The sequence below is a fragment of the Canis lupus genome, chromosome 1 (assembly GCF_011100685.1).
Source record: "Canis lupus familiaris isolate Mischka breed German Shepherd chromosome 1, alternate assembly UU_Cfam_GSD_1.0, whole genome shotgun sequence".
NCBI lineage: Eukaryota > Metazoa > Chordata > Mammalia > Carnivora > Canidae > Canis > Canis lupus.
This window is the reverse complement of record NC_049222.1, coordinates 119,363,920-119,389,976: the sequence shown is the minus strand read 5'-3', so window position 1 is coordinate 119,389,976 and position 26,057 is coordinate 119,363,920. Positions and strand designations below refer to the sequence as shown.

The 26,057-nt window shown below is 49.8% G+C and overlaps 1 protein-coding gene across 4 annotated transcripts in view; it reads left to right on the top strand.

Annotated features, from left to right (window-relative positions):
* Nucleotides 1–26,057, top strand: part of CHST8 (carbohydrate sulfotransferase 8) — a 129,815-nt gene that overhangs the window by 44,411 nt on the left and 59,347 nt on the right. For 2 of the 4 annotated variants that reach the window (XM_038529437.1, XM_038529438.1), the window contains exon 2: nt 19,726–19,941. In XM_038529437.1, coding sequence (XP_038385365.1) covers nt 19,812–19,941 — 130 coding nt within the window. In that variant the 5' untranslated portion in view covers nt 19,726–19,811. Of the gene's footprint in view, nt 1–14,829; nt 14,993–15,144; nt 15,478–19,725; nt 19,942–26,057 lie in introns of those variants that run through there. The other 2 variants (XM_038529439.1, XM_038529436.1) reach the window with 2 other exon arrangements.

The window sequence follows — 26,057 nt, the reverse complement described above, 5'->3', positions numbered from 1 at the left end:
AGCACGTCCTGCTTGTCACAAGTCTTGTGTCAAATGCTGACCTGACACTGTCTACACACAGTCGATGACAAGTGCTGACACGGGCAAGAGCGGGTCTCCTGGCAGCAGGGCCAGCCACGCCCCCCGTCCCCCCACCACCCTCCCCAGGATGCTGCTGTGTGCGCCAGGGCTGGGACTTCCCCGCAGGGCTGCTGCAGCAGAATCCCACAGACTAGGGGGCCTCGGCAGCCAAACTACATTGCCTCTCGGTCCAGGAGGCTGGAAGTCTGAGCTCAGGGTGTCAGCGGGGTGGGCTCCCTCTGAGGGTGGTGCAGGGAGACCTGCTCCAGGCCTCTCTCCCAGATTCTGGGGGTGGGGGGTAATCCTTGGCATGCTTTGCCTTGTAGCTCTCTGCCTTTACCCTCACGTGGCTTTCTCTCTGTGCGCATGTCTGTCCAGATTTCCCCTCTTTGTAACAACACCTGTCATCTTAGGTTAGGGGCTCAGGCTACTCCAGGGTGACCTCCTTTCAGCTCATTACCTCTGCTGTGATCTTTTCCCAGATTAGGTCAGATTCTGAGGGACTGGGGGTTAGGACCGCAACTTGGTAATTTGGCAGGGGCGACACGGTTCAACCCGTAACTGGTGGGTATGAGTGTGACTGTGTGTGTCACTGCTGGGTGGACCCTGTGCCGCCACAGTGACTGTCCTCCCGGCCGGGGCAGAGGCCCTGTGCTGGAAGCCTGTGTTTCCGCGTGAGTGCCTCCAGTTACAGAGCTGTGGGAAGCGGCTCCTGACCAGCGAGGCTGCTACAGCCTCTCCCCACACCAGCTGACTCATAGGCTTTTTCTCCTCTCAGCTGCTTTGGCACGAAATTCCTTGAATCATTTTTATCCAGAGGTCGGGTGCCTTTCCCCAGTCTGGGTGATGCTTTTCATGGCTGCAGTGGTGATGAGTGAACCCCAGGCCAAATCCAGCCTGGATATGAGTTTTGATTGGCCCAAGTAGGTTTTCAAAATGTGTGTTGCTTGCCAATTTGAGAATCAAGAAATTTCAAGTTAAAAAGCCCAGGTTTCCTGGGTGCCGGGGTGGCTCAGTTGGTTAAATGTCCGACTCTTGATTTCGGCTCGGGTCATGACATGGGCTCTCTGCTCAGCAGGGAGTCTGCTTGAAGATTGTCTCCCCTCTCCCTCTGCCCCTCCGCCCTCATTCTCTCTCTTTTTCTCTAAAATAAATGAATAAAATCTTAAAGAAAAAAATCCAGGTTTCCAAACTGGAAGATCTGAAGGCCTGGATCTGCTATCAAGGGTTATTGGCTATGTCATTCTGAAAATAATTTTTCACTATAAAAGTATTGTGTAGTTAGTATAGGAAATGGCCTGCTTCCAACAAGTGTGTTCACTGAAGACCAGTGATTGGCCACACTGGATCTCATCATGAAAATGTGTATTTCTGCCTGTGTCTTTCTCCTTGCAGCAACCATGCAGGACTTAGGGCTCAAGTGTCCCTTCATTTGACAAGGTGACACAAGGGCATGGGTGGGACTTGCATGGATGCCATTCTGCTGTGGGGTGCTCCCAGCCAGTGAGCACTGCCTACATCCTTGGCCCAGCAAACATACCATAGGATATCATGTCCAGGGATCATAAAGAGTTAGCACCTTTTCTCTCTGTGTCCTCGAGGCTGAGAGATGAGAAAGTCAGTGACCTAGGACAGCAGAAAAGAGGCAGAAGGCTCAGGGAGAGAAAAAACAGATCCCCTGTTTGTTGTCCAACATAAGCAAAAAAGTCAGCAAAGCCTTTTGGAGACAAGAGCAAGACCACCCAATGAGGAGCACGTGCCCTGAAGGGAGAGGACTGGGACCCAGTGGCCCCCTCACCTGTCCTGAGCCACTTCCCTCTACCCAAGGACTGTAGGAAAGAGCCCAGAGCTCTTTCCTCGACATTAGCATCTCACTAATGTTAGAGGAAAGCCCGAGGGGCTCTGGGAACACACAGGAGGGCCCCTCACCTGGTCTGGGGTCCATCAGGAAATGGTGAGAAATGAGACTGAAGGCAGGAGAGCTGCAGACACTGGATACTCAGTGGGCCTTGTGGAATATGCTAAGACATTGAGACTTGGACCACTGGGCAGCTGGGGGCCCTCAGACCCTTTTGAATGAGGGAGTGACAGCAACTGCCCTATGGGGATGTTGACAGAGGATGTCAGAGAGGTGGGGGAGCTGTCCAGGCACCCGGTGCTGAATCAGCCTCACCGAGAGGCTGGCAGAGAAAAAAGTTGGACAGGAAACACCCAGGAGACTGAGTCTACAGTTGGAGTGGAGAGAGGGGGAGGGAGGGTCAGGGTGAGCCCACATTTCTGGCTTTCCAACACCCTCTGGTGAAAGTGGGGGGAGGCATTGAGGGTCAGTAGGGTAGAGGAAACTTGAAGCACCGGATGTCCGCAGGAGGGGGATGGGCAGCAAAGCCTCATGGAGAAGGCAGGCTCATATCTTAGAACTTCCAGGTTGCTCACAGCTCTGGCCCCCTCCTGGTAGCCTGAGGGAGACCCAGTTCTCCACAGAGCAACCAGAACAGGGCCAGCAGACTTGATAGCTCTGCCGTGTTCTTAGTCTTTGAGTCCTCAGGTCGGATGACACCAGCTGTTCTGAAGAGAGCTCCAGGGAAAATCATGCTGGACTAGTGGGGATCAAGAATGTGATGGTTAGCCACGGAGCCAGCTGAAAGAGGCCGGCCTGCTCCCAAAGGGGATGCATCGCACGTGCACACTGTGCACCACATGCTGGGCTCCACATGACCTCAACCCGAAGGATTGAGCTGGTCCTAGTGTGCAAGGAAGGATCCCTTCCTCTCCTCTCCCCCCCCCCTTACTAGTTCTCTCTTTGCTCACCACACATTGCCCGAACACCTACTCTGTGCCAGGCATTATTGGCAGCTGGGAACACAAAGGCAAGTCCTCTGGGGCCTCCCTGTGCCAGCCACAAGGAGAGGGATTCCCTGGAAGGAAGCCAAACCTCCTTGCCATTCTCTCTTCTTCTGGAGTCTGTGGATTGCCGTTTGCAGCTTGGAGGCAGCTGCACCCTGCCAGGGGCCAGGGCATTCTAGGTTTACTCATACACTCCTTTCTGTCCATATTATACCCCAACTTTCAATTTTGAGAAGTAAATATGCAATTTTTTCCTCCCTGTAATTTTCCCTGCTGTGGCTGTGGATGTCAGAGCAGCTGGAAAATGTGAAGAGCTCAGTGCTTTCTAAAAGTAAAAGGAGGCCGTGCAGCATCATACATCGTCTGCTGCTCTTGGCGAGACCCAGTGGCTCTGCTGGGGGTGGGGGGGAGATGCTCTCCAGGCTGTACTGTCAGGGGAACTTTTAACCCAAATAATCCATGCCCCTACCTTCCATTAGCAATGAGATAATCGCCAAGAACAAAGCATGTGTGTGCGCACACGCGTGCGTGTTGCAGGGATGTTAGCAGAGGTGAGGTGAGGGTATCTGCTTACGCAGTCAGACTTTCTGCGTGTTCCTCTGGAGACTTTCAGACCTTCATGTCTCAGTAGCTGAAGGTCAGGACAGTTTGATCTATGCTTCTGTTTGGGAGAAGCAGTGAATAGGATGCAGAGAGGCAAGATTTGAGTCGGGCAGATCTGGGGTGGCTTATGTAGAATGTAACCTTGGCCGTGTTTAGTCTCCCTGGATCTTAATTTCATCCTCTGTGAGATGGTGGGAGACCTGGAGATGCGCTGTCCTGCTCCCCCTCCAGGAAGGATTCTCTGAGCACCCACGGGACATGTGGTCAACAGCCATGCCCCAGCTGTCAGCTCCTTCAGGATCTGCTTTGGCTGCAGCAGACTGTCCGATCTGGGGTCATGCCTTCCCCTGGGCGTGCCACATCCAGCTACTAAGTAGGGTGAGGCATGAAGATGCAGCCATTTACGCCTGCTACGGGACACTCCCATGGGCTACACCTACTTCAACATTCTCTGCCCAGGCTATGTTGGACCTACATCCCCTGTCTAACTTCTTCTTCTTGCTTTGACTTCCTCCCTTTTCCCTTCACAGGCATTGATCCCTAATAAATATTTTGTACCCTAGACTCCATCTCTGCATCTCCTTACAGAGAACCAAACCGGTGTCAAACAGGGATAACGATTTTACTTTGAGAGGTTATTGTTCGAAAGCTAAATGGGATGTTTATGTAGTATCCAGCATGGCACCTGGAAGGTTAACAAAGCATGATACACATCTATTCATTCTCCTTGCCCTAAAAACTATGACATTAAATCCCATTTCAGGCCTTGAGCAGTCGTTCATAGCCTGTGCTCTATAATATCGGCTTGGAGAAAGTGGCCCTGAAAGCCTGTGCCTCCTGCTAGGTTGGAGGGTCTGGCAGAGGACTCTGGAGCCAGTCTTGTCCCTGTGAAGTTCATTATCCATGGATCACATCAGCTCTCTTCAAGGTTCCTCACTGAAAAGAAATTGAGCATGCAAATGCTCTTTTATCATAATCACCACGTATCCACAGGGTAATTCATAAAAGAGCTGGAAATATATTGAAATTCAATATTGTTTGAGTCCAAATCAATATTAATAATTGTTTGCATTTTTAAAGTGCAATTTGCAATTGAAAAATGCACAAAGATCAACCAGTAGTTGCTAACACATCAAATTTTTCTATTAAAGGCATAGTCCCTTAACTTTAAAATGTTTCTTATACAACAAAGGATGGCGCTGATCCATGAAAATGGTTATCTATTATTTACGTGCACAACATTAGAATTTGCTTCCATTATGCATGAGTTGAAAGGCCAGTTACTTTTAAGTTCTTGATTTTTAAAAAATTAAACTGTTCATTTTGGGATAATTTTAGATTCACATAACAGTTGTAAGAAATAATACCGGGTGATCTCAGTGTATCCTCTTTCCTGTCAGCCTCCTCCCGTCCGTGTTGTAAAACGAGTCACAACGAGGATGTTGACATTGATATAGTCAAGATAGAGGACATCTCCGTTGCCACAAGGGTCCCTCATGTTTAAATTCTTTAAAAATTGAAGATCTTTATTTATTTATTTATTTGAGAGAGAGCACGCAAGTGGGGGGAGGGGCAGAGAGAGAATCTCAAGGAGACTTCCCTCGGTGCATGGAGCCTGACAAGAAGCTCCATCCCACAAACCATGAGATCGTGACCTGAGCCAAAACCAAGAGTTGGATGCTTAACCGACTGAGCCACCCAGATGCCCCCCCAAATTAAAGATTTTTAATCTTAAAGATAGTAGTGGGATCCCCATCACTAGGCCTGTTTAGATTTCTGCCTTAAAATGAATTCTTAAAAAAAAAAAAGAATTCTTAAAATGAGGCACTATCTCTGCTGGGCTCCGTGTAGATGTTCAAACAGAGAGAGCAGTGGTCATCTAGGGAGGGAGTGGCCTTAAGTGGGACTCACCTCAGCCGGGCAGGCCTCAGGGGAGCAAGGTTTTGTGGCTCAGAAAGAACCTGAGAGCACAGTTTCCAGTTTAACACCTACATCCGAGGCCTCTGCTTCTTCCACAAGGACTGAGTTGCCTTAAAGGGAAAGAGCTTGGCAGCTTCGTCCGTGGAAGCCCAGCAGCGATTCAGATTTGCAGCAAGGGACGGATGGCAGGTGTGCATAAGGGATGTCCTAGCCAGAAGGCCTCCTGCTCTGCCTGAAAGTGGCCTTGTGCAAATGAATTTCACTAACACCTTTCTGTTTTGACACTTGTCTCGCACCAGCGCTGCAAGGAACTTGGGAACTCATCTACAATGGATATTTTGGGCACAGGCTGATTTGGAGATTGGGAAATACAATCGTAAGGGTCCCACAACTTGGAGGGACAGATAGGCCGAGAACCTGGGCTCCCCCCTCTGAGCCTGGTGTCCATCTCGTGGCATCTGGCTGCTTTCTTCAGGCTGCCTCGACCACAAACCCAGCTCCCCTCTGTCCTGGTCGTGTTTCACACGGGCATGAACTTGACCCTTCTCTCATCCTCAGCTCCTGGGCCCATATGTAGTCACCTGTGAGATGAGGGAAGCTAACAGGTAGAGGGTGGTTTCTGCTCAGTTTCAACCTTTAGTTTGCTTTTGTTTTTGTTTGTTTGTTTTTACTGTGGTAAAATACATATAATATAAAATTTACTATTTTTTATTTTTTTATTTTTATTTTTTTTTAAGTTTTTTTTTTAATTTTTTTTTAATTTTTTATTTATTTATGATAGTCACAGAGAGAGAGAGAGAGAGAGGCAGGGACATAGGCAGAGGGAGAAGCAGTCTCCATGCACTGGGGGCCCGATGTGGGATTCGATCCCGGGTCTCCAGAATCGCGCCCTGGGCCAAAGGCGGGCACCAAACTGCTGCGCCACCCAGGGATCCCTGTTTTTTTATTTTTTTAAAGTATTTTATTTAAGATTTTATTTATTTATTCATGAGAGACAGAGAGAGAGAGGCAGAGACACAGGCAGAGGGAGAAGCAGGCTCCATGCAGGATCAAGCCCTGGGCCAAAGGCAGGCGCTAAACCACTGAGCCACCCAGGGATCCCAATTCACTGTTTTTTTAAAGTTTTATTTATTCATATAAGTAATCTGTACACCCAACATGGGGCTCGAATTCATGACCCCAAGGTCAAGAGTCACATGTGCCTCCAATTGAGCTGGACAGGCGCCCCTAAAATATTACTATTTTAATCATTTTTAAGTCCAGAGACATTGAATACATTCACATTGTTGTGCAGCCATCACCACCACCCATCTCCAGAACCTCCTTCAACTTCCCCAACTGAAACTGTACGGATTACTTAACAATTCCCCATTCTTCCTCCCTGGTGACCTTGATTCTACGTTCGGCCTCTGGATTTGACTGCATGGAGTCATACAGTGTTTGTCCCACTGTGCCGGGCTAGTTTCACATAATACAACGTCCTCAGTGCTCCTCGAAGTTGCAGCATGTGTGGTGTTTGCCGATTTCTGTGTTCATTTGTTTTGTTTTTAGATTCCGCATGTAAGTAAAATCAGGATATTGCCTTTCTCAGTCTAAATTATTTCACTTAACATAATACCCTCTAGTTCCATCCCTGGTGCAAATGCCAAGATCTCATTCTTTTTTTTTTTATAGATGAATAACAACCCGTTGTGTGCTTGTATATATACACGGTATCTGTGTCCATTCACCCATCGTTGGACACTTGGGTTACTTCCGTATCTTGGCTATTGCAAAATATGCTGTAGTGAATATAGGGGTGCATGTTATCTTTTTGAATTACTTGTTTTCGTTTTCTTCGGGTGAATACCAAGAAGCTAGGCTATAGAGTATTTCCATTTTTAATTTTTTGAGGAACCTCCATACTGTTTTCCATAGTGGCTGCACCAATTTACATTCCCACCAATAGTGCACCAGGGTTCCTTTTTCTCTACATCCTTGCCAGCATTTGTTGTTTCTTGTATTTTTTTAATTTTAGCCATTCTGATAGGTGTGAGGTGATATCTCTGACCAATTTTTTAATTGGATTATTTGTAGCTTTTTGTATTCAGTTGTATGAGAGCCTTGTATATTTTGAATATTAATACTATATCAGATGTATCATTTGCAAATATCTTCTCCCATCCAGCAGGTTGCCTTTTCATTTTGTTGATGGTTTCCTTCACTGGACAAAAGCTTTTTCATTTGATGTAGTCCCAATCGTTTGTTTTTGCTTTTGTTTCCTTTGCCTGGGGAAACCTATCTAGAAAAATACTGCTAAGGGGCACATGGGTGGCTCAGCCAGTTAAGCATCTGTCTTTGGCTCAGGTCATGATCCCAGGGTCCTGGGATCGAGCCCCCATATTGGGCTTCCTGCTCAGTAAGGAGTCTGCTTCTTCCTTTCCCTCTGTCATACTCCTGCTCATGCTTTCTCGCACTCTCTCTCCCTCTCTCGAATAAACCTTAAAAAAAAAAGAAAGAAAAGAAAAATATTGTTGAGGCCAATGCCTACATATTTACTGCTTAGGTTTTCTTTTAGGATTTTTATGGTTTCAGGTCTTATGTTTAGGTCTTTAGCCCATTTTGAGTTTATTTTTGTGTATAGTGAAAGTGGTCTAGTTTCATTCTTTTGCATGTAGCTCTCCAGTTGCCCCAACACCATTTATTGAGGAGACTGTATTTTCCCTGTTGTTTATTTTTGCCTCTTTGATTGAATATTAATTGACTGTGTAATTGTGGATGTATTTCTGGGCTCTCTATTTTGTTCTGTTGATCTATGTGTCTATTTCTGTGCCAGAACTATACTGTTTTGGGATCCCTGGGTGGCGCAGTGGTTTGGCGCCTGCCTTTGGCCCAGGGCGCGATCCTGGAGACCCGGGATCGAATCCCACGTCGGGCTCCCGGTGCATGGAGCCTGCTTCTCTGCCTATGTCTCTGCCTCTCTCTCTCTCTCTCTCTGTGACTATCATAAATAAATAAAACTTAAAAAAAAAAGAACTATACTGTTTTGATTACTATAGTTTTGTAATATAGTTTGAAATCTGGGGTCATGATACCAATGCTTTGTTCTTTCTCAAGATGGCTTTGGCTATTTGGGATCTTTTGTGGTTCCACATAAATGTTAGGATTATTTGTTCTAATTCTGTAAAAAGTAATATTGATATTTTGATCGACATTGCATCTGTAGATTCTTTGGGTAGTATGGACATTTTAACAATACTTCCAATCCATAAGCATGGTTCTATTTTCCTATTAATCATCTTCAGTTTCTTTTATCAATATCTTATAATTTTCAGAATATAGAGCTTTCACCTCCCTGGCTAAATCTATTCCTAGGTATCCTATTCTTTTTGATGTAATTATAAATGGAATTGTTTTCTTAAGTTCTCTTTCTGTGAGTTATTAGTGGATAGAAATGCAACAGATTTCTGGATCTTGATTTCATATCCTACAACTGTACTGAATTCCTTTATTAGGTCTAATAGTTTTTTTTGGTGGAGTCTTTACGGTTATATTTTTATATGTCTATATATTGTAATATTTGCATATCATTTGCAAATAGTGACATTTTGCTTCTTCCTCATCAATTTGGATTATTTCTATTTCTTTTTCCTGTTGAATTGCTGTGGCTTGGACTTCCAATACCATGTTGAATAAAAGTGGTAAAAGGGGCATCCTTGTCTTGTTCCTGGTCTGAGAAGAAAGGCTTTTGGCTTTTCATCATTGAGTATGATATTAACTATGGGTTTGTCACATATAACCTTTATTATGCTATACCCACTTTGTTGAGAGTTTATCAAGAATGAATGTTGAATTTTGTCAAATGCTTTCTCTGTGTCTAATTGAGATGATCATATGACTTTATCCTTCATTTTGTTAATGTTGTGTATTGTGTTGATTGATTTGTGAATGTGAACAACTGTTCTGCATCCCTGGAATAAATGTCACTTGATATGTTGAATGATCCTTTTAGTGTATTTTCAAATCCAGTCGGCTGACATTTTGTTGAGGATTTTTGCATCTGTGTTCATCAGGGATATCAGCCTGTAATCTTTGTTTTTTGTCATGTCTTTGTCTGGCTTGGGCATCAGGGTGATGCTAGCCTCGTAGAATTAATTTGGAAACATTTCTTCCTCTTCTGTTTTTGGGAATAGTTTGAGAACGATAGGTATTAGCTCTTCCTTAATCATTTGGGAAAATTCACCTGTGAAGCCATCTGGTTCTGGACTTCTGCTTGTTGGGAGTTTTTTGATTACTCATTTAATTTCATTACTAGTAATTAGTTCAAATTTCCTATTCCACCCTGATTGAGGTGAGGAAGATTGTATGTGTCCAGCAATTCATCCATCTGTTGTAGATTGTTCAATTTGTTGGCAGTTTTTGTAGTAGTCTCTTACAATCCTTTGTATTTCTGTGCTCTCAGTTGTAACTTCTCTTATCTGATTTTATTTATGTTACTCTTCTCTTTTCTTGACTAGTCTAGTTAAAAGTTTATCAATTTTGTTTATCTTTACAAAGAACTGACTAATGGTATCATTGATCTTCTCTATGGCTTATTTGTTTTTCTTGTTTTGGTTTAGTTTTGGTTTTGGGGTTTTTTTTTTTTTTTTTTTTTTTTTTTTTTTTTGGTCTCTGTTTCATTTATTACTGCCCTGTCTGATCTTTATGATTTCCTTCTTTTTGCCAACATTGGACATTTTTTTTTTTTTCCTAGTTCCTTTAGGTAGAAGATTAGATTGAAATTCTTCTCGCCTTTTGAAGTAGGCCTATATCCCTATAAACTTCGCTCTTGGAACTGCTTTTGCTGTGTCCCAGAGATTTTGAACCATGTGTTTTTGTTTTCATTTGTCTCCATGTATTTTTTTGTTTCCTCTTTGATCCATTGGTTGTTTAGTAGCATATTGTTTAGCCTCCACACATTTGTGTTTTTTCCAGTTTTTTCTTGTAGTTGATATCTAGTTTTATACCATTGTGGTTGGAAAAGATGCTTGATATGATTTCAATCTTAAATTTATTGAGACTTGTTTTGTGGCCTAACATATGATCTTAGAAAATGTTTTATGTGCACTTGAAAGAAATGTATATTCTGCTGTTTTTAGATGGAATGTTCTGTATATATCTTTTAAGCCCATCTGCTCTAATGTGTCATTCAAAACTGCTGTTTCCTTATTGATTTTCTGTCTAGATAATCTATCCATTGATGTAAGTGGGGTGTTAAAGTCCCCTACTATTGTATTACTGTCAATTTCTCTCTTTATGTCTGTTAATATTTGCTTTATATATTTAGGAGCTCCTACCTTAGGTGCATAGATATTTACAATTATTATATCCTCTTGTTGGAATGATCCTTTTATCATTGTATAATGCCTTTCTTTGTTTCTTGCTGCAGTCTTTGTTTTAAGGACTATTTACTGTGATTGCTGCCTCGCCTTTTTTTTTTTTTTTTTTGCTTCCATTTGCATGGAATATCTCTTTTTCATCCCCTCAGTTTCAGTCTGTATATGTCATTAGTTCTGAAAGGAGTCTCTTGTAGGCAGCATATAGATGAGTTTGGTTTTCTGTACATTCACTCTGTGTCTTTTGATGGCAGCATTTAGCGCAGCTGCATTTAAAGTAATTATTTACAGGTATGTATTGTCATTTGTTAATTATTTTTGCGATTGTTTCTATATTTCTCTGTTCTTCTTCTCTTGCTCTCTTCCCTTGTGTTTGATGACTTTTAGTGTTACACTTGGATTCTTTTGTCTTCACTTTTTATATAGGTTATAGGTTTTTGGTTTGTGGTTACTATCAAGCAACACATACATAACATAACATCCTATGTATATAGCAGTTTATAATAAGTTGATGGTCATTTAAGTTTGAACACATTCTAAAAGCACTTTTTTGCTCCCCCCTCCACGTTTCATGCATATGGCATCATATTTTGCATCTTTTTATTTTATGTATCCCTTGACTAATTTTTGTAGAAATAATTGATTTTACTATTTTTGTATTTTAACCTTCATACTAACTTTATAAGTGATTGATCTACTACCTTTACTGTATGCTTGCTTTTGCCAGTAATTTTTTTTCTATCATAATTTTCTTACTTTTAGTCATGGGTCTTTTCTTTCACCTGAAGAATTCCCTTAAACATGTCTCATGGGCCAGTTTAGTGGTGATGCACTCCTCTAACTTCTGTCTGGGAAACACTTTGCCTCTCTTTCAATTCTAAATTATAACTTCGCAGAGTAGAGTATTCTTGGTTATTGGTTTCTTCCTTTCAACACTGAATACATCATGCCACTCTCTTCTGGCCTGAAAAGTTTATGCTGAAAAAGCAGCTGATAGCCTTTTGGGGTTTCCCTAATATGTAACTGTTTTTCTCTTGCTGCTTTTAAGATTCCCTTTTTATTGGGACACATGGGTGGCTCAGTGGTTGGGTGTCTGCCTTTGGCTTAGGTCGTGATCCCAGGGTCCTGGGATCGAGTCCCACATCAGGCTCCCCACAGGGACCCTGCTTCTTCTTCTACCTATATCTCTGCCTTTCTCTGTGTGTGTCTCATGAATAAATAAATAAAATCTTTTCAAGAAAATATTATCTTTTTATCTTTATGTTTTGTCGTGTTATGTGTCTTGATGTGGACCTCCTTGGGTTCATCTTGTTTGGGGCTCTCTGTGATTCTTGGACGTGGATGTTTGTTTCCTTCCCTAGGTAGGGAAGTTTTCGGTTATTATTCCTTTGGGTACATTTTCTACCCTTTTTTCTCTCTCTTCTCCATCTAAGATCCCTGTAATGTGAATGTTTTTATGCTTGATGTTGTCCCTTAACCTATTTTCATTTCTTTTTTTTTTCCAGTGTAGTTGTTTTTTACTACCCTGACTTCCAGGTCACTGGTCTGCTCTGCATACTCTAATCTGCTGTTAATTCTTCTAGTATATTTTTCATTCCACTTAATTGTATTTAGCTCTGACTAGTTCTTTTTTATACTTTCTATTGAAGTTCTTATTGAGTTCCTCCATTCTTCTCTCAAGTCTGGTGAGTATAATCATTAATTTGAATTCTTTATCAGATAGATTCCTTATCTGTGTTTTGTTTAGCTTGTTTTCGAGGGTTTTGTCTTGTTCTTGTGTTTGAATCCTATACCTGTCTCCTTACTTTGTCTGACTCTGTGTTTGTTGTGTATGTATATATATGGTGCTTGCCTACGTGGGCTGTGAGCACCTCCTTTTGGGACTGGGCTGACTGCTGAGGATGCACTGGTGGGCTGGGCTTGCTTCACAGGCAGTTGGCTCAAAGGGCCAACTAGCTATGGTGTGTGCTGGTTGGTAGGGCTCAGTCCCCCACTCCCTGGGTCAAGATTTGCTCTGGAAGTGTGCCAGTTCTGACCAGAGCTGCTTGTTGGTGTGGCAACTGATGGCCCTCTAGAAGGGCACGGGTCCTGCCTGGGGCTGCCCAGTGTGGGAACTGTTTTACAGGGGAGTCTTCTGGTGGGTTGGGTTGGGCGGGGCTCTTCTGCAGGGGAATGCTGAGGCAGGGCAAGGTGCTAACCAGGTAGATGGAGAGCATCAGAACTGGCTCCCACAAGCATCTGGCCAAGGCAGAAGGAGGGCAGGAGAAATAGCACCTGTCAGCACTTCTGTTCCTGGAGAAAATTGCAGAGCCCTAATCCTCCAACACATATCCTAGAATTAGTCAATAAATCCCCTTCATGTATACCCCCAGACACTTTTTAAACTGATGCTTCTGTGCTGGGTCTTGGGGCCCAGTGATATAGTGCACTGGTCCTTTAAGACTGGAGAGTAGGATTCCTATAAACCTCCAGCTCTTCTGAAGGTAAGTCCCGCTGATTTTCAAAGCCAGACATCATGGGGGCTCATCTTCTCTGTGCAGATCCTCAGAGCCAGGGATGCCTGGTGTGGGGCTTCCCCTCTCACTCCTCCATGCCTGTGATGTCCCTCCTGCTTGTGGGTTGTCACATCCAAGGTTTGGTTCCCGACTTTATCTCTGCCCCTCCTGTTCTTCTCAATATGGTCTTCTCTTCATATCTTTAGCTTGGGAAGCTCTGTTTGGCTAGTCTTCAGGTTGTTTTCAGAGTGAGTTGTCGCACATCTAGTTGATGCTTTGGTGTGTCCACAGGTGGAGGTGAACTCAGGATGCTCCGTCTCCATTATCTTCCCCCTACACTCCTCATTGACTTTTGATCAACACATTCAAATTTTAATTTCAAGTAGCAATTTCCTAGCATAATCCATTTGTTTGTACATATATTATGTTAACTAATACATGTGTATACGTAGGACTAGAGTCCATTTACCTCCATGAATGTATTAGTCTTCAAGCCTCATGATTTGAAATCTGCCCTACCAAAATGAGGATACAAAAGTGGGGTTCCGCTGGTGAGTGTGTGTTGGGTATGTGGGAGCTGCCAGGTTCCATCAGGCTCTCTAATGGAGCTCACTTCATTGCCTCCACTTTTCTCACAGGTTTGGGCTACTCTTTGGGCCTAATTCTAACCCAGACCTGATCAAAACAAACTCACAGCTCCCTAAAACATGCATGGCCTTTTAGAAATTCTAGGTTCGTGGAGTGCCTCTCTGGAGATGGCCCAGACATCCCGATCTGTCAACCCCTGCTCGTGCCACATGCAGCGCAGATTATTGATCACCTGCCCTGTGCCAGGCACAGTGCTGAGTGCTGGGAATACAAAGATGAGGAGAGGCTGTGACACTGCTCTGGGGGCCACATCATGCGGTTGGAGAAGGGCTGTCATAGAGGTACACATGCTCATGGGTTTGGGGGGTGGGTCCCCATCCCACATCCTGCCAGGATTGGACTCAGTTCCTCTACCTGCATAATTACTGTCCCCTACCCTGCCTCATAAAATGCCCCAAAAATGAAGTCCTGGGTAGAGATGTATCCATGGTGTGGTCCTACCCCCAAGCATTCAAGGGCATCGTAGCTTATGACATCTTGGCCAGGCTCTCAGGAACCCCTTTTAGGGCCCCTTGCTGCAGCTGTGTGTTTGCAGGCTTCCTCTCCGCCTCTTTGTGTAAGCCATGATGGGAAGCTGGGCTGTAGCCTGGTGGATCCAGGTGTGGGGACAAGGCTTCGGGGCTCTTTGAGCCTGATTTATGCCTTGGGGCTCCCTTTCCTCCCACCCAGCGGAGAGTATGGGGAATTGGAGGGAATCCCTGCCTTGTAATGGGATGAGTGTGGCGGGGGTATTGCCTCCCCCAGGAGTGGGGTGCACCGTGCGGGCTAGGACGCGCGGAGGCTGGGCCCTGGGCACTTCAGGACCCTGGCCAGCGCCCTCCCGCGGCAGGTGGGGCTGCAGGTGGGGTGGCAGGTGGGGCTGGCGTCACCCTTGCAGAGCCTTGCAACTTTATGCCTACGCATAAAAACTGGAGGGACTCATCCCGGAGTTTGCTGCCGCCGCCGCTGCTGGGAGAACGGTTTTAATTAGCTGCAGGATTTTAATGAGCTGAAATCAAGAAGAACCCCATCTCAGAAGCAAGCAGGAGCCGCACACACGGAAGAACTCGTCTGACAAAACAGATGGAGGTGGTGTTCTCAGGGGACGGGCTGTGTGCTCCGATTAGCGAGGAGCGGCTGGGTTACCGGGGTCAGGGGGGTGGGGGGGGTGGGGGGGGGCGCAGGAGCCTCGGAGGGGCAGAGGGGGAACCGGGTGCCGGATTCAAGGTGACGCCGGTGGCTGGCTCCATCCTCCTCAAGTTGCCATAGCAGCCTCTCTCCCGATGAGCAGTTCCTCCTGGAGCCCTCAGCCGGGAGGGACGTCATTGTTCGTTCCTGCCCGTGCAAGGAGGAGACTGACTGGACGGAGAACTTTCTGGGGCCCGGGGTCCACATACCAAGTGGGTGCTCCCATGGGCACAGGGCCGGGCGCCTCGGGCTGCCTCCAGGGGTCCCCACGGCCACAGGGGGTCCTCTGGGTGACCGGGGGAAGCATCCAGGCCTCGGAGCAGCCGCAGCCAAGCGTGTCCTTGGAGCCATCCGTCCATCTGCCTGCCGGCCTGTCGCCACTGGAGGTGCGTGCGTTTTGGCTGAATTCCCAAGTCCTTGCTTGTGCCCTAAAGTGAATTTTCCCAAGAGACAAATTTTTAAATCAGATAAATAAGGAAATGGGAGGAATCCTTGGCCCTGACCTGTGTCCCAGGAGGTGTTTACAAGATTAATTGGATTTTTTTTTTTTACAGTAAAAATTAGTGATGCCACTCAGGTCCTCAGGGAGAGCGAGCCGCTGGGAAAACTAGGGATTGTGAGGACAGGACCTTCTAGAAACTAAGTGGGCTGTTTGTTTTTCTTGCTTCAGTCCTCCTGGCTCTGCCTCAGTTGTTTGAATCTTCTTATTGTCTGTTGGTCTTGGAAGGGAGGCAGGGGTGGGGGGGCAGTGCAGGGTCTTCCGCTTGTCAGTGGAGCTGAGCGTGATGCAGCGTGCGGTGAGGATGCGACGGTCCCAGGTGGGAGCGGAGGCCTGTGAGTGTGCTTGTGGGGCCCTGGGCAGCCTGGCCCCGGCCTGGGACGGATCGTAGAGTCCGCTCCCCCTGGCAGCAGCTCGACTCCCGGGAGACAGAGACAAGCAGCCTTGGACCAGCATCTCTCTGTTACCTTAAAACTAACGTGAGACTTTGAAGACAAGGACCCCCAAGGGAACAATAGGGGAGCAGATAGGCACACTCTCTGGAGTGTTTGCTCATCTCCTGTGCACCCTCCACCTTTCAAGGAAGGAGGTTCCTCTGCTTCTGTGACGGTGGCCCCCTCCCGGGGCAGCGAAGACCCAGCCAGACCGCAGGCCAGTCACCCAGGAGGGGAGGCGCGCTAACCTTCCAATTCCCATTTGCACACGGCAGGGAGTTGGCTGGGTAGGTGGTCTGCGGCGAGAACAGACACAGAGGAGGGTCTCAGAGGGGACGGCTGGGCCCTGATGCTTAGGGGGCGGTCAGGGAAGGCCTCTAGCACCAGCTGCCCTGGGCCCGGAGAGGGGGCCATATGCTCCTGGGGGGTCAACAAGAGGGAAGGTCTCTGAAACCAGACCCTCGAATGGTTGATGCTCCTGCCGTGGTGCAGGTCCAGGTCCCAGGGCTGGTTTCCTCTGCCCACCCCCAGATTCGGGGGCAGGGATGTGGGTCTCCTGCTGACTCCCAGGCACTTGAGCTGCTGGAGCCTGGCTCCACGCGGGGGCTTTGGTTTGGGTAGGTTCAGAATCAAGTGAGGATAGGTCACTGCTGCAGGACAGGAGACGGCTCTCCTAGCTTGTACGGTGACAGCGTGACAGGCTGGGGAGCGGAGGGGACTGGCCAGTTCTTCCAGAGCCATTTCTGCGGCGCCGGCTACTGTAAACAATGCAGTGATGATTGCACATGCTTCTGAGGTCCCCACCCCCTTTTTTTAATCAAATAGAGCCTTTGGGCCAAGACTGGGTGGCACTTTATTAGCTGTTTTACTGGGCAGCCATGTATCCTGGCCTTAAACTTGCCGCTGTCTTTACCCTCCTTCCTCTCTTTGCCTCACCCGAGCTCAGATTGGCCTCCTGGCCTTGCGTCGGACTCAGGAGGCCCGGGTGGCTGCAGGCGGTCGGGCAGTGTGCCGCCACCACCGCCAGCGTCATCAGGGCCTTGTGGCGCTTTCTTTACAGCGGGGATCTTGCTGGGGACCGTCGATGGTGTGTGTGCCTATGTGTGTTTGCGTGTTAGAGCTTGAGCATCTTCTCCAGAGAGGCCTTGAGTGCCTCCCCGGCTCCCTATCTGAGGGCCTTGCCCCGCTGCCGAGTCCGTGTGTGACCCCCTTCTGCTCCCTTGCCTCCTTTCCATGACTGTCAGGGCAGCCCCGGGGGTTGAGCCAACTGCTTTGGGGCAGGAGGGCCCAGAGTGAGGACGAGAGACAGAAGAGCTCCATCTCCCCCACTGTCCCCCAGACCTCGAGGTCCCGCCCTGGTGGTCCCTGCATGCGGTGCCTGTCATCATGGAGGGAAGGGCTTGGGAGACCCAAGGACACAGGGCATTCCGCGGGCAGTGTTGAGAGTGACCCCGTCCTCCGGTGGGGCCTGCACTGCTGTGTCTGTGCCTTTGCAGGATGAGCCAGGCCCCCAGGACAGTCCTGTCCCCGGCAGCCCTGGAGCGAGAAGCCACAGGGCCCCCCACAAGGGACTTCAGGGTCGGAGCCTTTGGGGACCTGGGGCTGCCTACTTTGGCCCAATTGGGCCAGACTGTGGGTCGAGATCGGGGCACCCCAGGGCCATCTGCTCATAGGAAGGGTAGTTCCTGCCGTGGGGTGAGGCAGGGCTAGAGCAGGACAGGTGGCGAGCCCCATGCAGGGGTGTCCCTGCTGATGGCAGGAAGCAGCCGTCTCTCTCCGGTGCGGGGGCCACAGCAAACCTGAGCCCTGCTCGGCGCTGCCTCCCGAACATAAAAGCTGGGAGGTCGTGGGAACCGCCTGCTCGGCAGGGCCCAGAGAGCCCGGCGCGTTCCCGCGCGTGGAGGCCTGGGGCGGGTTAATTAAAGTTAACTGAGTGAAAACATAATTACAGAGACTGCAGAGGGGAGAAACCCAAACCTGCAATTTACCACTCTTCAGCCCCAGAGCTTTGCGGAGAATAGTCTAGACCTTGCGAATTTTTGTCTGGGCTGGGGAGGGAAGGACTCCTCTTCCCATTCCTGCCTAGTGCCTCCCCCCCCCCCCCAGGAGCATGAGGACACAGAGGGACGATAGCTGGGGCTTCCTCCCTCAGCGCCTGGATGCTTGGGCAGGAATGGGTTCCCCAACCAAAGTACCGTGCCCAGGGACACCCCGGGCAGAGAAATGCCCTTGTGCCAAGCAGTCACGTCTGGTTGGGGGGTCCCAGCCACCCACCTGTGATCTCAGAGGCTGCTGGAAGCTGCCCACCTGGCCTCAGCCTCCCTTGGCGCTGCCCTGTATCAAGGTGGGAGAAGCTCCTGCAAGGCTTCTTGGGTGGAGAGGGGGTGGTATCTCTGCGCCCCGAATACTAGGGATGGGCGAAGGCACAGAGCGACCCTCCTCTAAAAGGTGAAGTCCGGGACTCCCTGCCTGTCCAGCATGGCCTCCTGTGCAGATCCCTCTTCACCTGTCCTGCTCCAGCCCTGCCTCACCTCACTGTAGGAACCTACACCCTTCCTATGAGTAGATGGACCTGGGGTGCCCCCATCTTGACCCACAGCCTGGCCCAATTGGGAGTACTCATTGGTTTTGGGGGTGTTTGGCCTCTATTTCTCTGCCCTTCAGGAGGAACCAGGGTGAGGGGCAAGTCACCTGGGCCTGCTCCGGGACTGCAGTGGCCAGAGCAACAGGTGTTCGTCTGCAGGGACACAAGGGATGTTGTCACCCGCCTCTGAGCCTGGGATCTGTCAAATGCAGGTCTGGCTGCCTCAGCAACAGGCCTGAGGGCCTCGAAAGTGGGAGTAGCTGTGATCTGGCCAGAGCTTTGGTTCCCGCTGGTGCACCTGACTACCTGGAGGAGTCTCTATTCCTCTAGCCCCCCCATCTGTCGGGGAGACCCAGCTCTGGCTGTTGAGAGGAGCAGCCCAGGAGGGGGAGTCTCTGTCTCTTATAGCCTCTCGGCCTGGAAGGCTCCTGCTCAAAGCATCTTGCTCTGTGGAGACCCTTGTCCCCAGCATCCCGCAGAGAGGAGCCAGGGCAGAGAGATCCAAGAGCTTCTCTGTCCATCAGGCTGGTTGCAAGGGACGAGGACCCATATTGCTGGATCTGTACCTAGGCCCCCTCCAGGGAGCACACTTGTTCTTCTGGAAGCTCGGAGAGTGCAGGGGCTCTTACTGGCTGTGGGTCTCTGGGCTCCACCCTGGACTCCCCCCGGTAGAGGCCAGAGTGTCCCAGAAAAACCATGGGGGTGCAGATACAGGAGACCCTGCTAGGAAGCTCATGTCCCAGGTACAGACGGTGACGGACTTCCCTCAGCCTCCTTGGGCTTGAAAAGGTGGAAGTGCCCAGTGGCTTAGTCAACCGGTTAAGCATCCAGCTCTTGGTTTTGGCTCAGGTCATGATCTCAGGGTCCTGGGATGGAGCTCTAGGTCCCTGAGCAGGGAGCCTGCTTATCCTTCTCCTCCCTGAACTCCCCCCACCCCCGCCACCAAAAGAAATAAATAGTCTTTTAAAAAAAAAAAGTGGAAGGGAGATACCTGAGTAAGTTCTAAAGGATGGAGGGATCCGGGATTATGCTTGGTCACGCGGTGACTGGGGCCTCACCCGCACGGGGTGTCATGGCCTGGGTGATGGACCGTCTTTCTCTCCATCTGCCCCCATAGACCGTGGCCTGATGGACGCTTGGTGTGGATGATGAGGGAAGAACGCGTCTCCCACACCCGAGAGGTGACCCCGGAGCAAGCCCCGGATGACCCTGCGAGCCGGAACCATGCGGCTGGCCTGCATGTTCTCATCCATCCTGCTGTTCGGAGCCGCAGGCCTCCTCCTCTTCATCAGCCTGCAGGACCCCACGGAGCTCGCCCCTCGGCAGCTGCCAGGTGAGCCCTTGCGATCGCTTACCCCGGCTTTCCTGTGTGGAGCGCAGGCCTCGTGGCTGCCCCGGTGCCGTCTGCGCCGAGACCCCGGCAGGCAGAGGAGGGGTCCTGGCCTGCTCCTGGCGGGCATCAGCCTCTGGCCTCTGACCCAGCCGGTGGCCTCTGGCCTGTGCCCTCCTCTTGAAATGATAGCCAGGCTGCCCGCGTCTCACCCACTTGTTGCCTTTGGGGAAGCTGAGGTTTCAAGAGGACTCTGCTGTCTCCCGGGGCCTCTTGCACATGGTCCGGGACGTCAGAGGGTGAATGACTCTCCCCATGGGACTCTGCTTCTGGGCCAGCCCAGGGACCCCTCAAACCCAGCTCCTCCGGCCTGGGCCGAGGGAGTTCAAGGTACCTCCTGCCTTTGCGAAGCTGAGATTGCTCCTGCTGGTCCCCACTGCTGCCTGCCTCCTCCTGCCCCGCGGGAGCCGCGGAGGGGCGTCCCCTTCCTGACCTGCAGAGGTCTGCTGGGGACAGGTGGGAGGCAGCGAGGGCAAAATGGAAAGGGTGGTTCTGGAGCCTCAGGCAGGCCGAATATGGAGACGGGGAGCTCGGGCAGGGTTCCTGCTGCTGAGACACAGCCCCCACTTGTCTCCCAGCCGTGGGCCTGGGAGCCTTTAGCAGGGGTGTCTGCGAAGACACCAGTGTGTCCGGGACATGGACAATACGGAGGAGGAGTAGGGGCTGTGGATTTAGGCAGAGAGATTCCCGCACCACTCTTGCCTGCAGCTCATTGTACAGGGAGGGGGCCCCGGGTACCCAGGCCTGCAGCCCCCTCCCCAGCCCCACCCCCGGCTCTGGGCGGCCCTCCCCTCCTAAGCACGGACTGATGACCAGTAGGCCTCAGGCGGAAAGTCAGGAGGAGCACCAGGAGGCTGGAGTGGGGCCCCCCGGGGGCCTGGCTGCGGCTACCAGGGGCCTGGGTGGGGAGGCCAACGCCTTCATTTTTTCATCGTGAGGCAGCAAGAGGCAGCCAGGGCGGTGGGACCCCAGAAGACAGCAGGCGAGTCACTGGTCCTGGCTCACGCCTGGGCCAGACCCTTGTGGGCGGTGACTGGGAGAGGTGGGCCTGGCTTCTCCCCTTCTTCTGGAGAAGCAAGGGCATGTGACTGAGCCGGCTCCTCCGGGAGCTGGTGGGGGACGGTGCAGCCTCACGTGACCTTTAGGACGGCCAGTGGCCCCGTGTCAGCAGAACCCGGCCCTGTAGGGTCGGGCTGTCAGGCGGGCTGAGACTGGCTCCCCACGTGTACATTATCTGTGCAGAAATGAGGTCCTGAACGAGGGCCCTTAAATATGGCTTGGGGTGAATGGTGTGTCCTCAGGGTGACCCGTGGATCTTTGGTGCCTGTTTTGGGGTGTGCATGGTTGTGGCGCATACACAGGGTCCTGCGTGCGGGGTGTGTGCTCTGTGGGACAAGCATGGGAGAGAAGGCGTGTGTGTGTGCGCGCGCGCGTGTGTGTGTGTGTGTGTGTGGCGCCCATCTGGGCAAGTGCCCCCCTCCGTGGTACCCTGCAGGGGCAGGGGCCGTATTCCTGGGGTGAGACGGGTCTGGTGGCCAGGACGCGTGCCCGCCACGCCGCAGCCCACCGGCCAGCCGAGCACTCGCTCCTCGTGTCTTCTCTATCCGCCAGCGTCGCCGGGCACCGCTGCCCCTGCCCCTGCACGAGTGGATCCTTTCCATCAGTGGTGGGACTGGGCCCCCCCCCCAAGACAGCTGGGGGGTCCCCCCCCAGGACGGCTGGGCTTTCCAGGGTGGAGGGGCGAGCCGGGGGAGGAGCTCAGAGCCTCGGGCTGGCGGGGCGCGGAGGGTGACACAGGAGCTCAGGCGAGTGTCCCCCTGTGGTGGGGACGGCGTGGGCCGGGCTGACCCGGGGCGCGGGCTGCAAGGGGAGCCGGGGATGGGCAACCTTGACGCTCGACGTTAAGTCACATCAAACACAGTCATAAAACTTTAAGTAATGCTTATGTTACATTCCCTGAGCAAAGTGTTCCTGACACAGGCTGTTTGTGTTGATTTGTTACTATTCATTTATTCTTTCCCTGTACTTCTCACAGCAGCCTAATTGTGATTCGGTACCAAGAAAGCAATATCAAAGTAATTTTCCACAACATTAGTTACAATTTTCTTCTGATCTTTCAAGTGAAACAATCCCATCCTGTTGGCTTCTCTGAGCATATAAACCTTGATTACATTTATCTGTTGGAAACCAGTGCTTACAAAGTGTATGTATCCAGTTGCACGGGTGGGTGGCCCCGGGGGCCTGGACAAGCCTCTCCCGGTGGCCGGTGGCCGTCTGCCCGTGGGAGGTACAGAGTCAGGAGGCTGCCCTGCGTCGGATTGGAGGAGGCCCTTGGGGATGCCGTCCACAGAGGAAGCCCCCCACAGGCTCCTGTGGCTTTCACAAGTGCCAGCGACCCCCCCCACCCCCTGGGAACTGGGGAATGCGGTGTCTGGGAAGCCGCCGACCAAGGTGGGAGGGAGAGGATGGGCAGGTGGAGATCTAGAAACAAGCTCGTGAGTGGGAGAAGGAGCCTTTAGTTGCTGCGGTCCCTTGGGTCGGGGTGCTGCTCAGGTTCTCCCCCGTGAAGTTAGTTATCGGGTGTTAACAGCATGCGAACCTCTCCGGGACCACAGCAAAGCTCACCTGCCTCGTGCATTAGATGGAACCTTACGGGCTTGCCAACATTTGTAGATCAAGCCATTTATTTTTTATTTATTTTTTTTTTTTAAGGATTTTCTTTATTTATTCATGAGAGACACAGAGAGAGAGAGGAGGCAGAGACACAGGCAGAGGGAGAAGGAGGCTCCATGCAGGGAGCCCGATGCGGGACCCGATCTGGGGACTCTAGGATCATGCCCCAAGCCCAAGGCAGACGCCCAACTGCTGAGCCACCCAGGCATCTCAGATCAAGCCATTAAAAAAAAAAAAAAAAAAAAAAAAAAAAAGTTTGCTGTATTTTAAGTCAATTGACCCTTTTGACATGTGAATAGCTGCTGGTTAACCTAGCTTCCACCTAAGATTAGCTTTTGGGATGTAGTGTGTATCAGAGAATTCACCTGTCCCATGATTTCCCCGTCTCCAGAATTGCCAGGCCCTAAGGCCTCAGGAAACTCCCTGCTTGACCCAAGAGACTAGACTTGCCCCCTTCTCTAAGTGGAAGACTCAGAGAACAGGCCAGAACCAGGAGTAACACATCCTAGCCTGCTGGACCGGAAGATGCGGAAGACGGACGCCGCACCGCACGCGGGGCTGGGCAAACTGTAATTTTGTGAGTGGCCTTTTTCTGTGAACTTTTTATTATATAGGGTTTGGAGCACAGAGAGTCGATTGGAATAGTACGGTGACCCCAGGCACCCAGTACCCAGTACCAGCACGCTCCATCATGGCCAGGCCGGCCCCACTCATAGCCACACGCACCACCCCCCCCTTCTGAGTTTTTGGAGTATATACCAGGTATCCTATCAATTCAGCCGTGAATATTACAATGTATTGTCAGATTTAAGAAATAAGAACTTTTTTGTTAAACATTCAACAGTTCTTTAATATCATCCAATATCCAGTGTTCAGATTTCTAGTTGAATCACGAATATTATCGATGCCTTTATTTCTACTTTGTTTTATCCAGTATCCAGATAAAAAAAAAATCCCACACATTGCAGTTGGTGGATGAGTCGTGGTTTTTTTTTTTTTTTTTTTTTTTTTTTTGTGGATGAGTCTTTTACGTCTTTTCCGAACTGTAAGATTCTCTCCTCATCTTTATTTTTCTCTTGCTGTTTATTGGAGGAAACTGGATCCCAGGTCCTGCAGAGTTTCCCACCGTTGGGATTTTTGTCGATTGTGCCTGTCGAGAGTAGTTCAACATTGCCTTCTGCTCTTTGCATTTCCTATAAATTAAGTAAATCTAGCAGCTTGATCAGATATAGATTTTTTTCCTTGTTCCTTATTTATTTGAGAGAGAGAGAACACAAGCAGGGTGAGAGGCAGAGGGAGAAGCAGACTGCCCACTGAGCAGGGAGCCTGACATGGGGCTCGACCCCGTGGACCCTGGCATCATGACCTGAGCCGAAGGCAGATGCTTCACCCACTTAGCCACCCAGGTGCCCCCTTTTCTTTTGGGGACAAGAATGCACATGTGTCCTTCCATCAGGAGGTGCACATCTGCCCGGCTCTTTTTTGTGATGCCAGTTAGCCACTGATAATGTTCCCACATCCATTCGTTCATTCGTGGCTGCACAATGCCATGTCCTGAATCTCTCATTCCCTCTTCAGTCTTTTAAGTGGGATGGATTTTGTGTTAGTGGGGCGAGGTGAGTCATCATTAGTGACCCTTGAAGCCAAAGTGATGGTGAATTGATTGGTTTATTCGTTGGGAAATTAAAAAAAAAAAACATGACCTTATGATACAGATTCTGTTGCTAACACACTATAGACCTTTCTTTCTTTCTTTCTTTCTTTCTTTCTTTCTTTCTTTCTTTCTTTCTTTCTTTCTTTCTTTCTTTCTTCTTTCTCTTTCTTTCTTTCTTTCTTTCTTTCTTTCTTTCTTTCTTTCTTTCTTTCTTTCTTTCTTTCTTTCTTTCTTTGGTTTCTAGAGTGAATTTTCTTAAAGCGGGACCACCCCATGTTTCAAAGAAGTAGCTCTTTGTTCTCCTGAAGCCATGGAGCTTCGGGGTAGGTGGAGCCGGGAACAGGGCCGATGCTGGGGTGTCGAGGAGGGAGGCAGCCACAGTGACAGCGGGAGTTTCTGCCCAGGGCCCCGTAGTGCAGATGAGGTCACCAGCCCATGGTGACTTCCTGGTCTGTAACAATCTGCTCCACCGCACAGGGCATCCAAGGATGGTAGTAATAACAAACACCGATCAGGCTTTTTAACACGTGCCAGGTCTCATGTCAAACACTTTATATGTTTTAATACACATGATTGTGGTTTTGTTTTGTTTGTTTTTTTTAAGATTTATTTATTTGAGGGGGGATCCCTGGTGGCTCAGCAGTTTAGCACCTGTCTTTGGCCCAGGGCGCGATCCTGGGGCCCCAGGATCGAGTCCCACGTCGGGCTCACGGCATAGAGCCCGTCTCTCCCTCTGCCTGTGTCTTTGCCTCTCTCTCTCTCTCTCTCTCTATGTCTATCATAAATAAATAAAATATTTTTAAAAAATTTTTAAAAAGATTTATTTATTTGAGAGAGACAGAGAGTGTGAGTAGAGGGAGGGGCACAGGGAGACAGAGAATTAGAGAAACAGACTCTCTGCTGAGTGTGGAGCCCGACCTGGGGCTTGATCTCAGGACCCTGAGATCTCGACCTGAGCCAAAATCAAGAGTTGGAAACTTAGCTGATTGCACCACCCAGGCGCCCCAGTACATGGGATTCTTATAATAAACTGATTTATTCCCATTTACGGATGAAGTGCTGAGCCGTCACCTGCGTGCCAGGCCCTGTGCCAGGCCCTTTCCAGGTATTGAGCAATCATTGAATACTTTCAAAGCCCCATGAGTTAAGCACTATTACACCAGCTGACAGACGAGACTACTGAGAAGAGAGAGGCTAAGAGCCATGCCTGAGGCCACACAGCTTTGGGTTTCAGAGCCGGGGTTTGTCCTTAGGCAGCAGGCTGTTGCCATGCACCTGCTGCCCCCCTCACGCTGTGATGCTCCGTATTGCCTGCCCTGGCCCCGGAGCAGAGCCTGGGCAGAGAGCGCGCCCGCATCAAGATTTGGAGGCCTGAGGGAATTTGGCCTGGGAGGAACTCCCAGCAGATTAGGGGCCAGAGTGTGATCCGTGCGGATCTAGACTCGTGCTGCAGACACAGCCAGTCCCAGGACCCACAAGCCCTTCCCTGGAGCATCTCTGAGGAGTGAGCCCTCCCTACAGGCCGGGGGGAGCTCCAGGGGTCCTGAGGTGGGGGTGGCCATTAGAAGGCTCATGTCTGGAGCTGTGAGCAGGAGCAGGGGAGGGGACAAGAGGACGAGGAACCCGGCAAGAGCGGGTGCAGAGTGGTGCAGGAGAGAAGGGGAGCTCTGGGGAGGCAGGGACTAGAGAGGGTGGATTCAGGGTGTCGGGGCAGAGTCCCCAACTACACGGT